Raw genomic sequence first — 14,545 nt, forward strand, 5'->3', positions numbered from 1 at the left:
ACAGCAATATAGACACTGTTTTGGAGGGATTCCAACTTTTCACTGCTTTGTCTGCATTCGTTTTAACATATTAACACTTATTATTTAGTGAAATAAACAGGTTAGCGCCCAATTATCCACATTCACTTAGAATTGAAACCAAAATTGGACTTGTACCCTCGCTGGCACATTAACACATATCGAAAAAAATCCTGTGGCTAGGACAGATACCACCCTCACACTGCACTGCCCAAAAGCTCTTTCTTTTATGTTTAAGAATATGTGTACCAATTTTGGTTCCAATCGGTTCAGCCTTTTAGCCGGAAATGAGAATATACAGATATGCCGACATTGAGATTTTGTTTGAATCAGATTCCTGATGCTTCAAAACGTGTATTTCTGTCAGAAAAATGGGGGAGGGGGGGTCATTTTTTACCCCAATGCAATCCCTTCCTTATTAACGTGAAGGTGGTAAAAAAACTCTTTACAATACATTATTTGCTAGTGACTTGTTTCGTACCTCCAAATTAAAACTCATCAAACAGAACCTTGGGAAATCACTTCCCCAGCTTTGCACGTATATTGAAATTTTTCAAGGCCAAGGATGCTCCATCAACCCAACCCACTATATTACAAATATCCATGCCCAAACCCTGGTTCAAACCAGGGACCCTTGCTAGCACCGTGGAACTGCGCCACATGGGCCAGCAATTTCTGTACAAATTCGAACACAACAACTGTATGTACAGGTAGTTTTATGATGTTGATAAATACTATACATTTAACCTTTTATGACATTGAAATATAGATCAAAACTCATGACCATATTTAAGTTGTGTGGAACACAGCAGAGGTTTCTACTGCCTGTAACGTCATCTCATCTAATCGAGTGCACCAATCTCAGAGTAAGAAGTAAAGACTTACTCTGAGGCACCAATAACCAACTGTACACGTACTAAGCAAACGAATAGGTTAAGTGACGTCACACGTTGATATGAATTATTTTTCTTTAGTCTTTTTTTTGGTGGTATTTTCAAGATTCAAATAATTTTTCGCATTTTTGTTTCATTTTACTTAAATTTTCATAATTAACTTATAACAAAAAATTTGCTGTGGTTAGCACCACATGCGCGTTCTGCCCAAATAAGGCTTTTCAGTTCTTGCTTTTATGTCTAGAATATGTGTACCAAATTTGATTCCAATCGGTTCAGCCATTTAGCCAAAAATGAGAGCACAGACCGATCGACAACATCGAGATTTTGTTTAATTCGGATTTCTGTTTCTTCCATTAAAAGATGAGCGGTCATTTTTTACCCATGCAAACCCCCCTTACTAACGGGCGGGTGGTTTTAAAAACTGGAAACTTCATTCTGCAGCATTGCCAATTTTACAAAAAAACTTGTTATTAAAGACTGCAATGGGCAAGTACATCCTTAGATCATACTGATCTAAGAGTACAACACTATTTACATTTTCAATTTTTCACTTGCATTTTAACCTACAAAATTGTCCAAGTTAGATTAGATGTCACCGCTTTATTGCAAACTGTTATTGTTAATTATAGGCTTCATTATAGTATTCATCACTACATAATTCGTCTATGTCCTGTTTCCGTTAACAATGCTTCCAATTTTACATTTGTTTCTACATTTACTTTTTGTTGATGTGCCCAACACACAGCATAAAACATTACCTCATTTTTGTTCTTCGCATGTGCGATATTTTCCAACACAAACTTCTTAACCTAATAAAGGATTTCTTCTAGTTCAGGCTGTATTTTCACAAATTATATACCTACTTTCAATTCTCCTTTGTACGCAGACGTGATTGCCTCTACAAAATCTGCCAATTGTTCATTACGCATGGAAATAAATAATGTAGTTGTTTTTTTATGAAGCTTAACCAAGGACTTCATTTGGCTGCATAGAAAATCAAAGGCCTCGGAGATGCCTGACAACTTTTCTACCACATCAAATAAATCGCTCGTTAAATTCTCCAAGTTCTTTGAATAGTCGGCAATGTTATTTGTTTTTAAATGAGCAATGCTTTTTGTAATGTTTGCTCCTCTTATATGATTATCATTCCATCGTTGAATATTATTGTATAAGTCTGCAACGATATCCCTTGCAACTCGAGGTAATCCAGTCAGATTTTTGTGTGATGATATCCCTGCAGGGCTTTGTGGCACTGTAAATTTGAAAATTAACAATTTAAATTCCTTTTTACTGGTTTTCTTACAGGTGATAGGTGAAAAATGTTTCTCTACATTTCGAGATTTATTGGGTGACGTTGACATTTTTATTAAATCCAAAATTTTGTTGACAAACGGCAAGTGAAACAATCTAAAACTATGCTAAAACTAAACGTTGCTCCCATCATAGGTGCTTTAAGTTAGCATTAGCAATTGTATACCGTGGCATTGTTTAAATAGCAGAGCAAGAAGTCTTGACCGTCAAACAGTTTTAAATTGAAAATAAGCTCCATACTCCCACATACGACCAACGGATGCAAAACAGAACAAAATTTTAAATTTTACACTGTTCTGTGGGATGCAAAGCAGGATGCTCCTGATGGGAGTCACACAAAGATTTAACTTTGAAGTGCAACTTTCCTTTTGACAGTTATACGGCACGTGTTGATATTTACCAGACTTGCAGATATTTACATTGCGAATTTTTCCTCAAAAAAAATGGGAAAAATACGTAAAATTCACTCGTCAAGGGTAGGGATAAAAATCCCTTTAGAAGATGAAATTAACAACAGTAAATTCGTGAAACCCAAAGGCCGAACTAAAACTAGATTGAAAAAGGAGGAAGATGAGGAGGTTAACCTTCAATACCTTTACACCAGGACTTCTTTAATTCCATTTATAATTGTAGTATGTGGACTCCAATTTGTCCTCGAAAATATTGTCGGCCGCTCGAAGACAATTACAAGAGTTAGACGATGATTATCCGACTCTGGAAGAAGCGAACCCACGGAGACGACCCGTTACTTTAGGAGAACCAAGCGGCAGTGTCGATGACGAGGATGATGATGACGATGACGAAGAGGAAGATTTGGAAACTGACACATTTTATGATAACATTGAAATAAAAGAAGAGGATGAGGAAGCAATGGAAATGTTTATGAATAAAAATCCGGCACCTCGACGGACACTGGCCGACATAATTATGGAAAAGATTCAAGAGAAAGAAGCGGAATTACAATCTAAAATGACTGACGTCAATTCTATAGAAATACAAGACATCGACCCACGAGTAAAGCAGATGTACGAGGGCGTACGGCAGGTGCTTCACAAGTACAGAAGTGGTAAATTACCAAAGGTGTTTAAAATCGTACCTAAATTACGGAACTGGGAGCAAATCCTGTTTATTTTAGGTAGGATTATCTACTGTTACTTGTGTGTGCGAAGTTAGCACATATCATTATCAAAAATTGGGGAATTTCTAAATAGTTTGCAGTCATAATAGTTCTACAGATATAAACATTCAGTGAGTCCCGCTTATTTACTTGAGACGGTTCAAGAAATGAAGTGCCAATGTCACAGAGGGCAGATCCCCATGATTAAAAAAATGTCTAAAAATTTAACTTGTCAAAAATCCAAATCGAATGCATTCACACTATAGTCCATCTCACCATGACCTTACAGTGCACGTTCTTATGATCTACAACGATGCCAAATGTTATCAGAATATGATTTGTAATCTACAAAATTAGCTAAAAACTCCTTTGAGGATTGTATTGCCCTATGTTTCCTGTACTTTAAAGTCAAGGTGCAACTGACTATAGGTTTCTAGTTCTACATGCATCTTACTCGGAACTCAATTGTTTTTCCTCATACATTTTAAAAGTACAAGATTTCCCTAAACAAGGAAAAAACTTCACTCTAAGGTGTGTAACTTTAGTGTATTTTCCATGCATTGCTCAGTACTTCCAAAAAGGCCATAGTTATGTGCGTTTGAAGTATCTATTGTTAAAATTACAAAGAAATGTTTCCATTAATAAAAAGTTGGCATTACGCAATCTGCGCATGCGCACATCTGATTTTTACTATGTGCGTTGCCTGCCTTCACTAGAAACTGTGGTTCACATTTCAACAAAATAGATTCATAAATAAGAAAGTTGATATTGCGCATGCGCACATTATAGATTTTTCTTAACTCAGGTGCCAGAGCTAGGTATACGGTACCGAATTCAAAAAGAACGAACTAAATATATATAAAACTGTAGAAGTAGTTAAGGCCTCGGACGGACAGAGAAAGTGGCTGGTATTTACTTAATATTCATGTAATATTGACATGCGCGCAACATCTATAATTCTCAAATTTGCTGTTTCAAAACTGTACATGATGCGAGTGTTATTGATGTAGTAGTACATCCTTGATCAATACAATTTCAAAAGTGTTACTGTATATTTCCTCTAGGACTATTACCTGTACACTATTAAGAAATTCACAGATACCTATTACTGGCAGGTGATATTTTTATTTTTAGATCCTCCAAAGTGGTCCGCCGCAGCCATGTATCAAGCAACGAGAATATTTGCATCAAATTTGAAAGAAAAGATGGCTCAAAGGTTTTACAATTTAGTGTTACTTCCTAGAGTAAGGGACGATATGGCCGAATATAAGCGTTTAAACTTTCACCTTTATCAAGCATTACGAAAGGCTCTGTACAAACCTGGAAGTTTTATGAAAGGTTTTCTCTTGCCCCTACTAGAAAGTGGTACCTGCACGTTACGCGAAGCGATCATAATCGGATCTGTAATTTCACAAAACTCCATACCCATGCTGCATTCGTCAGCCACACTTTTGAAAATTGCGGAAATGGATTACACCAGTGCCAACTCAATATTTTTGCGGATTTTCATTGATAAAAAGTATGCCTTACCGTATCGTGTTGTTGACGCACTCGTTTTCCATTTCCTTAGGTAATTTGAATTTAAACTAATGTCACAAAGATTAATGGATACTTCTAGATTTCAAAACGATCACCGCGAGTTACCCGTGCTGTGGCATCAAGCTTTTCTCACATTCGTGCAACGTTACAAAGCAGATATATCTACAGAACAAAAGGAGGCATTATTGGAACTTTTGCGCACACAAAGTCATCCACAGATTACATCAGAAATTCGTAGAGAATTACAAAGTGCTAAATGTAGAGATGCAGAAGTTCAAGAGATGGAAACAAGTTCGTTTTAATTATGATGCTATTCTAATTTTGTTGTGTGAAAATAAATTGTTCACAGTCTATTTAATTTCGACATTTTGGTGAATATTCTTTTGCCTTTATTGTTGTTACGTAAACAACGTGAGCTTTTTATGTCGAAATATACCGGGCCAAGCTGCATATGTGAATGTTTTAATTTAAATCTGTAGGATTACATTACGAATTCATCAGAATTTGGTATTTCAATGTCTATTTTTTCTGAATTGTAAGATGTGAAAATTGCGTTGTTTAAAATTAAGGAACATCTGGTCGAATGCATTTAAGTGCTATGTGGTCGTGTGAGAAGGACTTTGTTATCGCGTAATTTAATTGATTTCAAGGCGCACGTGTGTTTGACGCTGATAACAAACGATACAGGTGCATAATTTCTTTTGCGCAATTTTGTTATGGAAGAGGGGCATCTCGAGCGCCCCTTATTGGCGTTGCATTTAAAATTTACGGAAGTAGGAGTATGATGGTTTAACAAAAGTTGGAGTGTATATACAACCTCTGACGATGCACACATTTTTGAGAGCTGGCAACCACGCAATTTTTGTAGTACGTGGGTACGCCAAAAAAACTGCACTTTTTGATTGGAATATGCCACTTTCTGTGGTAATAGTTAATACCAAAAGGCAACTTTTGAGATAGATATTAAAATTCAATTATTTGAAAAACGAGTTTTATTGTATCAATTTGTATCGACAAATAATTCACTACGTCAAGAAAATAGTGGTTGCTATTTAAAAACAGTATGCCCCCTTTGACCGTGCAGAAGTACCTATGCTACTGACCCCAAATTGAATGTACGTGGATTGGTAGCAAACTTTTTATGGGCTCATCCCGCCTTCATTTTTTATTTCTGATCCACAAACTACATTAAAAATAAAAAGACCCGTGTGTTCTCAATTTTTATTTGCGAGTAAAATAACCCCAAAATAAATTATTGAAAAGCTGTGTTTTTAGTCCGAATTTGAAATACGTCACAAACCTACAACCAATCACGTAGAAGTGAGCTGGCAACCTTACGCGAGGGTCTGACGTTTGCCACATTTGACGTTTTGAGAGGGATGTTTAACTGCATCTAGCACGAAAGTGACAGATGACGCAAGTTATAAATGCCATTCTCCTGCATTATTGCCAAGTCGTTATGTCATCTGAATGGTTCTAGGAGCTGATTGGTCGGGCTTATTACGTCACAGAGCCCGCCACAATCATATCGTTTTGAATAAACCTTTAAAACCGCACATGTTCATTATTTTTTTGCTAATCAGCCTCTATTTTTAAATAAACTTTTACTGTCCAAAAAAATGTTTTATGGTTTCAGGTACACGCTTATTAAATTAGAACTGCGGAATTCAACTATACTGTAAACCCCCATTATGATGTCATAAAAAGCTTATTTAAAAAATGTTTTAAAGATAAAGTTTCACCTTGTATAAAAAGCATATCCGGAAAACGGTTAGCCTCGCGGTTAGCATTACGAAAAAAAACAGATAAGACCTACAAAAATAATATACCCGGGGATACCTATAAAAAATATCAAAATGTATAGGCTGCCCTCGAGAACACCCTATATACCTAAAAATACGTTTTAGGCTTCCCCTCAGGCTTCTCATACCAACAAACCGTTACCATTAATCCCAACCGTTGAGGCTCTATCGTCCGCTTACAGAAGGTGGATTCCCTGTCTAATAAAAATGATTCAACTTATATGAATAGGTATCTAAAACTTGGAAATCATAATATTCCTTTAATATTCTTAAAGAAAACCCACGAAAAAACCCATGATCTGATAAATAAGCACTCCAAATTTCACATTCGTCGTAGCTTAAACCAACTAATTAAATAAAATAGGATAAGTAAGTGCAAGAGCGAGAGTAAGAGAAAAAAAACATGGCGGATTGAAATTTTCCGAACTTGCAGGGTAGATACAAAGAATTTTGGGGTTGTATCGATTGTATTTCTAAACGATGGCCTTTTTTTGTTGAAAAGACCGGGAGATTGCACAATTAAGAGCTTACTTGTGATTCAAATTCGTAAAAAAAAACATTTTTTTTTTAAATTGTGATAAATCCTTAAGTTTTAGAGATAAATGTTATATAGCAAAAAAGTTTCCTCGTCACAAGAGCTTTCAATAGAAAAAAAAGAAAATTAAAATCGGATTATTAAGAGCAGAGATACAAAAAAATATATTGCGGCTACTGGCGCCATCTTGACGGCCACCATTTTGGTTTCCTGCACGGATTTTCGAGTGGCTCCCTATCTCAAAAGTTGCCTTTTGGTATTAACTATTACCACAGAAAGTGGCATATTCCAATCAAAAAGTGCAGTATTTTCCCCATTCTAGCCATGTACCCGACGTACTATTAGGACTGCGCCAACTGGAGAACTTGTGGTTAATGGCGGTCACCAAAGCATCATGCAGTATAAGTTGTTATTTTGTGTCATTTAAATGCAGTAATCTTTGCATTTCTTGATAATGTATTTGTTTTCTTTGCAGCATTTTATATTTTTTGTGAGATTTCAATCTTTGAAGTTGACTTGATTTAACCTTAATGCAGATTCATGTGTTTGAAATCGCGTTCGTGGAAAAACTGACCAAGAATTGTTTTTTTACGGTTATCAAATGTTTGCCATTTTTTAAGAGCTATTAACGTTTTGATTTGGTGTATAACTTATTTTCTCACTCTCGTTCAGTGGATTTCGAGCTAACCCCCCTATTACCGGTTGTAGTAGTTGAGACTTGAGATGTTACGGAGGTTCGATTCCGATTTCGAAAATGCAGAACCGTATATTATGTCTATTACTCTTTCACTTGTTGTTTTGTTCATTAAATATTATTTGCTTCTTTTGGAGTCACATTTGATTTAATTATTATTACTACTGACATTTGACATCTCTCTTTTGACTCCAATTTGGGTTCCGATAAACCAAATTAAAAAGCTTCCCTTCCGAATTCGGTTCCGATATAACCACTTCCGTAACATCCCTAGTTGCAACATGCTGCATACCATTATTCACACCAAATCACATACGTTGCTGTACCCTTTGATAAGTACCAGAAAAATATGACGGGTCTGTAATCACCCATCCTCCAGATTGGAAAGTTTCAACACATGGATGTTTATCTGAAATATTCATATCAAATATGTAAGACTTGCATATTTCATTGTAGGTATTAAAAAATACTCGGTCTGTGTTAGAAAATAATGTAGTAGATATTTATACATACAAAATTTTCTTAGTCTCACAATTATAACAATGTAATTATAATTCTTTAACTAATATTACACTTACAATGGCAAATTTGTGTTTAGGCGATAGAAGTAATTCTTGAGAATTTCCTTATAGTTAATTTCCGCGGGATATCAAAAACCAAAAATAAATAGACACACAAATATTTGTACCTTGTAAGTTCACGTGGATTAAAACTGTAAAAAAGCTCTTATTCGGAAATAAAAAACTTAAATGAAAAATCGTTTAGTTGTCATTAATACTCGATTTTATAACATTTGCATAAAAAATATGTCGACGAACATGAAAATCAAAATTTAAAAAAACTAAAAATAAAAACAAACAAAAACGCGAATTTTTGGAAATAACAACCATTCGGTAGTATTAATAACAATAAATATATATGTATAAATAAAATGAAAATAAAATGTACGCTTTTTGTAAATAAACAGTCGAATTCCATATGCCAAATTACTTAATTTGAGTATGGGAAGAACAATGACTACAATTATAATTATTATAGATTACTAGTTACAAATTCAATTACTTACAGTTTATAGAAATAATTATCAATGTGATAAAATTTATAACCTACAACCGTATGTGCAGGTGCAGCGATACACTGCCTTACCAATAAACATCACTAGTAGCTTTATCTATATCTGTAAATGCTTCTTTAAACTACAAACAAAACTTCTCCATTTAAAAGAGCAACCGACATTCATTCATTATAACACAATATTTATTCCCTTTTTTGTTTGTACGCATAATTTATCACGTTTACTTTTGTGGCACAATATAACATTTGGTGTGTTTTATAAATTGATTACGACTCACACTACAGACACGCATGATTTATGAACACAATATTTAATAATTATTATAGAGTAGTTCTTTTTTTGCGATTTTTTTTAACATATTCTACATCGAGTTTTTTACCTTTAGCCTGTGCTAACATTGTAACTAACTTTTTCGGCGAATCGCCAACGATCCACCCTTGCTGCGTCGGCCTATCATCATCTTCGCCGTCGTCCCGTAATGGTTTCACTTCGATGATGTCTTGCATTTCGTCCTCGCTCGAGCTTGACCAATAGTACAATGTGTCGGCGGCGTTACGTTTCTGTCGGGTAGACGCTATTGTCACCGAATCGCGCCCTTCTATCGTTTTATCGGTCGCGATGGCGCTCTTCTTTCGGAAGTGTTTTGTTTTAAAACATCGCTTCTTCATTTCTTTGGATTTGTCGTCTGCATCTTCTTTGACCGATAAATCATCCAAGTGATTTCCCTCGTCCATTTCAGTAGCGTCTATTGCGCTAGTTATGATTTGTGTAAATGGATTCGCCGGGACGTCTTCTACGGGGTTAGTATTGATAACATTATCCAACATGGTAACGCTTTCGTAATCGAAATTAGACTCGTCGGAACTCCAATACTCGACCAAAACGTTTTGTTTCCCACTAGTACATTTGCGCTGACTTTTTCTACTCGCAACCCCGATGCACTCCTTTAATTCCTGTTCGAGATTGATAACACAGTCGTTATTACTAGATTTTCTATTTACTTGCTTTTTGGACGATTTTTTAATGCTGAACTCTTCGTCTGACGAATCCGACGAATGTGCCCTCTGCCTTTTCTTCGGCCGGTTAGCTTTCGATTTAGGTTTCGTATCGACACTTTTCACTTCAGCGGTATGATCATTTTTAAGAGTCTCTTTACTTGCGCCGTTACAATTATCTTCGTTTAATAAACTGTCGAACAATAAATTCATCTCCTCCTCTGTTAGTTTGTGTTTCGTTTGACTAGTGTTCTGTAAATTGTGACAATCCATAACGAAATTCTCGACGATTTTCGAATTATCAATGGCGGGAATGTTTTTCATTTCGTCTGCGGCTTTCGGCTTGAGAGCATTCTTAAAAATTCGTCCCATTATCATACATTTCTTCTTTGTAATCGTTTTATTCATTTTCAATTTTCTCGACGGCGGTAAATTGGAATTGTTTAGAGTGGTTTTTTTCATATCCTCTTTACTTTTCGGTAATGTTGACTCGTTTTCGTCGACATCCTCCGCAAGACCCAGCTTGCACGATATTTTATTTTTAAAACTGTGATAATCTGGCAGAGAATCGGAATTTTTCATAAACATATCTACGCTGTCCTGCGTCTCCTCAAAGTCGTAAACGTCATGAGACTTTTTATCGTGACTCGCTTTAATAACTTTCGCATGCTTTTGTGCATTATACCTTTTCTTTGTGACCTTCAATCCTAATTTGTTGTTTACTTTTTTACCGTTCTTAAGTATGTTATTAAAAATGAAATTCCGATTGATGAAGTCTTTTCTCGTGTGAGATTTCTTTTCCGCTATTTTGTCTTGCTCGGCTTCAATTTCTAAGCGTTTTGACGTAGGGCTACAGCTTAGTACCTCTTTCATATCTAGATCGCCTTTCGGAATGGAAACCTTAAGGCCCTCGAATACCTTTAAAGCGCCTTTAGTAAGCAATTTCTTATTCTCATGTTTTTTAACATTTTTTGTTACTACATAATCTGTTATATTTGATTGAATTATTTTAACTCCCTCGCTTTTTCTGTAACAAAAGAAATGGTGCGATTAAAAAATGCGTATTTTATTTAAATTCTAAACTATGCACCAAGTTTGACGATATGTCAATACAAACAAGACATCATTTGAAGGCTCCGAACAGTTAATAGTACTACAATCCAGAGGTAGGTAAGGTTAAATGTGAAACGAAATGTATACAAAAAAAACTGTTCATAAAGTCAAGATAGATTTATCATCAAAAAGCTATAAGTGTAAAACACCCTCTTCCGACAATCCGTACTTGAGGTATAAGGGAATATGTCCAATCACGATAAGATGTCGAGGAGGAGGGTTATGGTTGGTAGAAATTAATTCCTTTCATTGAGACCTTTCATTAGAGTACCATGAAGGAACTAGTCCCCCCCCCCCCGCTTCCTCCACCCCGTACTTTGCTAAGAGGACAGAAAGAAGGGTAGTAGTTGGTATAAAACGGTTCCTTTCGTTGAGACCTTTTTAACCCCCCTCAGCCCCCGCTCACTGATCTCGAAAAAGAGTCGCACGGGAAAGTTACACTTTGTACAGACCAATTTATTTCGATGAGACCTTTCATTCGAATACCATAAAGGGTAGAACATGTGTTTAACCCCCCCCCCCCCCATTTTCTAAAGTTTAACTTGGCACCACTTAAAGCATGCGTACGCAAAATCTGAGACCAATTGGTTGTCGTACGTAAAACTTATGCACGTTTTACTTTAAAAAACAGCATCTTAGGAAATCATTCGTGGGGGGGGGGGGGGGGGGCTTTTACACAGCGAAATTTGATGGCCGTCTGGCACAATTTCAATACACCACCTACTACAAAAAATTCCAAGATTCTAGGACCATTCCCCTAGAAGTAGTTCGAAACTGCAGAAGTGGGTCTGGACGGACAAAACGCAAACAATAGCACATTTTTTTTCATTCTTAAAAAATGCGCTAAAAACCATTTACAGACATATGGGTTATAATAATTATAAGACAAAATGTTAACCAAAAAACAACAGAAACTCGCAATTCCAAATGTCTTATAGTGTTTTCTTACGAAAATCACGATCGCCTACACTTATTTCAAAGCGTAGAGAAAACTAAATAGCTAGAAAAAATGTATGGAAGGTAAAAGGTGTAGAGGAATAAATTTGTCATAAAAAAATACGCAAAGAATATGTGTCTTGTACCATAATCATTTAAATGACTTTATTTCCATGTTGTTATTTGCAATGCCTTTTTCAATGCTTATAATACATAAACGGGTTATGATAGACACATTGCCGTCGCGTCCTACAGTTTGAATTTTATGTAATATATAAAAATCTCGGGTCATATGTTTGTGTTCTCGTTACGGCAAAAATTGAATCATAGTGTAACCAATTCTGATGAAAAATAAAATATCACAACACTCGTCATGGGAAACGCAAAGGAGGAAACCCTACTCCTCCTATGATTGTGGTCAATTTAAAGAGAGTGCCGAAATTATTGGCCGCTTCTATGCCACAATCTTGGGCTATTGGAAGATTTGACAACATAATCCTTTATCTAGGGGGGTACTTCGTTAAGTGAGTTTTGCAAAACCAAAGGAATAGAAATTGTTGCCCCCTATCCAAATATTACACTCTTTCTACAATGGATGTAGCAGTTTTCCATCCATTAACGGTCGCTTGGAAAAATGAAATTTATAAATGGAGAATAGAAAATGCAGGGGTGCGTTTAAAACTAGACAATATGATTTAACAGTAACGGTTAATTCAAATCGTTACTGCCATATGGTAGAGGTTTTCTCCGCCTGTAGACCATGAAGAGCAACAAATCTGGTTCCAGCAAGATGGAGCCACCGTCCACACTTTCAACCTCGCTTTTAACCTTTTGTATGGAAATGTTGAGGGAATTGTTTTCTGGACGTCTAGCTTTTTTACGAGGGTTACCTTGTAATTTTTTTGTTTGAGTACTTAAGGGCCTAAGTTTACAAACTCTGCAGAACTGAAGGAATCTCCCAGACACTGACAGCTATTCCCAGATATGTGACACAAAGACCTATGTAAAACTTCAGGGAAAAACTTCTTCAATATGTCAACAATGCAGGATTCATTTAACTGCTATACTTTTTAAAACCCAGTAATGTGAAATGGCAATGTATTCATTGTTCAGAAATAGAGATATTTTTACTGTACCTTTCTTAGGTTTTTTTAACTACCTTTTAGAATTAAGATGTTTTTTTAGCTGCACCCTGTAGATAGGAAAAAATGTATCGAAGAACCATTGTACAGATATAAATTTTCCAAAAAAAATTCCGCTTAGTGTACTTATATGAATAATAAGCATTTAACCCTACAGTGGTCGCTTGCAGACTCCCGCTCCTCACCACTGATTTTTTTGTAATTACGTGACTATTTAGACCCCCACCGCTCTCATGCTCTCATGCTCTTCTTACCTTCTGACAATACCCAGTGCAAACAGTCCGCTCCATAAGTGTTGAATGTATCTAAAGGGTCTCTTGTTAAATGAAAATCAACTTACTTTTTATGTTATTTTAAACTGTTATTAAGTAGAGTTAATTTATTTATTTTTGGTATATTATTATAAACTTTCAAAAATGTAAAAAGCGTGTACTTACTATATTTTTTGTAATATTTTTTTATAGTAATAATAATTATTAATATTTTTATATATATATAAAATTATAATTATTATTCAAAAAAGGAGAGAAAGATTTATTCCAAAACATTCAAATGAAGGGCAAAGTTGAGTACCGCAGCATTGGCGAAGTCTGCTCTCCAAATTAACCCTGTAACGTCATATATAACCCCTGTGGACCATGAGTCCGCAGCGACTACTGGTGTCCCAAAATTCCACGATAGCATTTGTCTTAAACGGTTTCTGTGTCTACACCTTTTTCAAGTGTAATTCAGAAACCGTAAGATACATTTCAGAAGACATTAAGTGTAATTCAGAATAGTAAATTGAATTTGAGAAATCATCACATGTAATTCAGGTTAGTCATTTTAATTTCAGAAACCGTAAATTGTAATTCAGATTAGTAACTTGTATTTCAGATAGTGTAAAAACTTTTCCCGGCCCCTTTGATTCTCTCCGTGCGCTGAATATAAATACCCAAAATATTGCTTTAAAATACAAATTTACAGGGAAGAAAACTAATTTTCAGAAAATCTATATGCGTTGTAATGTTTCACATGTAAGTATTTTGCGTTTTAATTCGTAGATGTTTGAATATTTAGATAAACTTCTTTGAGAATTTGTGACATTTTTTGACGTTTCGTCCACCTTATCTAAAATAAACTAATTAAACAAATCGCCTTTGAAATGATTTGAGAATAACCCTTAGACCATATAGTACATGGACTGCTAATTGTAACGAAAATATGGTCAAGGACATCGCCTGGGTATGTGAGTTTCAGGGTAAACGAGTCTGTCCGAAGTTGTCCGATTAGATACGATTTGATACTGTCAACCTATAAATTCACAAACGTCAATTAATTAATCGCCTAGATAAGGCAAAAAATGCAAACCTATTCTTATTTGTGGACGTAT

The 14,545-nt window shown here is 35.5% G+C and overlaps 3 protein-coding genes across 3 annotated transcripts in view; 1 reads left to right on the forward strand and 2 right to left on the reverse strand.

The window, feature by feature from the left end:
- Positions 1-1,027: 1,027 nt before the first annotated feature.
- LOC116173641 (cyclin-dependent kinase 2-interacting protein-like) lies at positions 1,028-2,528 on the reverse strand. The gene is made up of 4 exons (XM_031491263.1): positions 2,392-2,528; positions 2,218-2,327; positions 1,778-2,166; positions 1,028-1,723 (listed from the first exon to the last, which is right to left on the reverse strand). The coding sequence occupies exons 1-4, from the start codon at positions 2,397-2,399 to the stop codon at positions 1,565-1,567; spliced, it is 666 nt and encodes a 221-aa protein (XP_031347123.1). The 5' UTR covers positions 2,400-2,528; the 3' UTR covers positions 1,028-1,564.
- A 114-nt stretch (positions 2,529-2,642) lies between these two features.
- LOC116173636 (bystin) lies at positions 2,643-5,245 on the forward strand. Its single transcript, XM_031491257.1, has 4 exons — positions 2,643-2,803; positions 2,859-3,360; positions 4,477-4,912; positions 4,961-5,245. The coding sequence occupies exons 1-4, from the start codon at positions 2,669-2,671 to the stop codon at positions 5,181-5,183; spliced, it is 1,296 nt and encodes a 431-aa protein (XP_031347117.1). The 5' UTR covers positions 2,643-2,668; the 3' UTR covers positions 5,184-5,245.
- A 3,535-nt stretch (positions 5,246-8,780) lies between these two features.
- LOC116173642 overlaps positions 8,781-14,545 on the reverse strand; it is a 40,847-nt gene continuing 35,082 nt past the window's right edge. Inside the window, exon 5 of the mRNA XM_031491264.1 lies at positions 8,781-11,009. Within this exon, the coding sequence (XP_031347124.1) occupies positions 9,308-11,009 (1,702 nt within the window). The 3' untranslated portion in view covers positions 8,781-9,307. The remainder of the gene's footprint in view (positions 11,010-14,545) is intronic.

The sequence above is a fragment of the Photinus pyralis genome, unplaced genomic scaffold (assembly GCF_008802855.1).
Source record: "Photinus pyralis isolate 1611_PpyrPB1 unplaced genomic scaffold, Ppyr1.3 Ppyr1.4_LG6, whole genome shotgun sequence".
NCBI classification, from domain to species: domain Eukaryota; kingdom Metazoa; phylum Arthropoda; class Insecta; order Coleoptera; family Lampyridae; genus Photinus; species Photinus pyralis.

What these genes read in the sequence shown, in the direction of transcription:
- LOC116173641 (XM_031491263.1), bottom strand. An exon ending in ACATTTTTCACCTATCACCT is followed by an intron (nt 2,167 to 2,217) that starts GTAAGAAAACCA and finishes TCAAATTTACAG; the next exon opens with TGCCACAAAGCCCTGCAGGG. An exon ending in CGTACAAAGGAGAATTGAAA is followed by an intron (nt 1,724 to 1,777) that starts GTAGGTATATAA and finishes ATCCTTTATTAG; the next exon opens with GTTAAGAAGTTTGTGTTGGA.
- LOC116173636 (XM_031491257.1), top strand. Translation starts at nt 2,669, where the DNA reads ATGGGAAAAATACGTAAAATTCACTCGTCAAGGGTAGGGATAAAAATC. An exon ending in AAAAGGAGGAAGATGAGGAG is followed by an intron (nt 2,804 to 2,858) that starts GTTAACCTTCAA and finishes TTATAATTGTAG; the next exon opens with TATGTGGACTCCAATTTGTC. An exon ending in CTCGTTTTCCATTTCCTTAG is followed by an intron (nt 4,913 to 4,960) that starts GTAATTTGAATT and finishes GGATACTTCTAG; the next exon opens with ATTTCAAAACGATCACCGCG.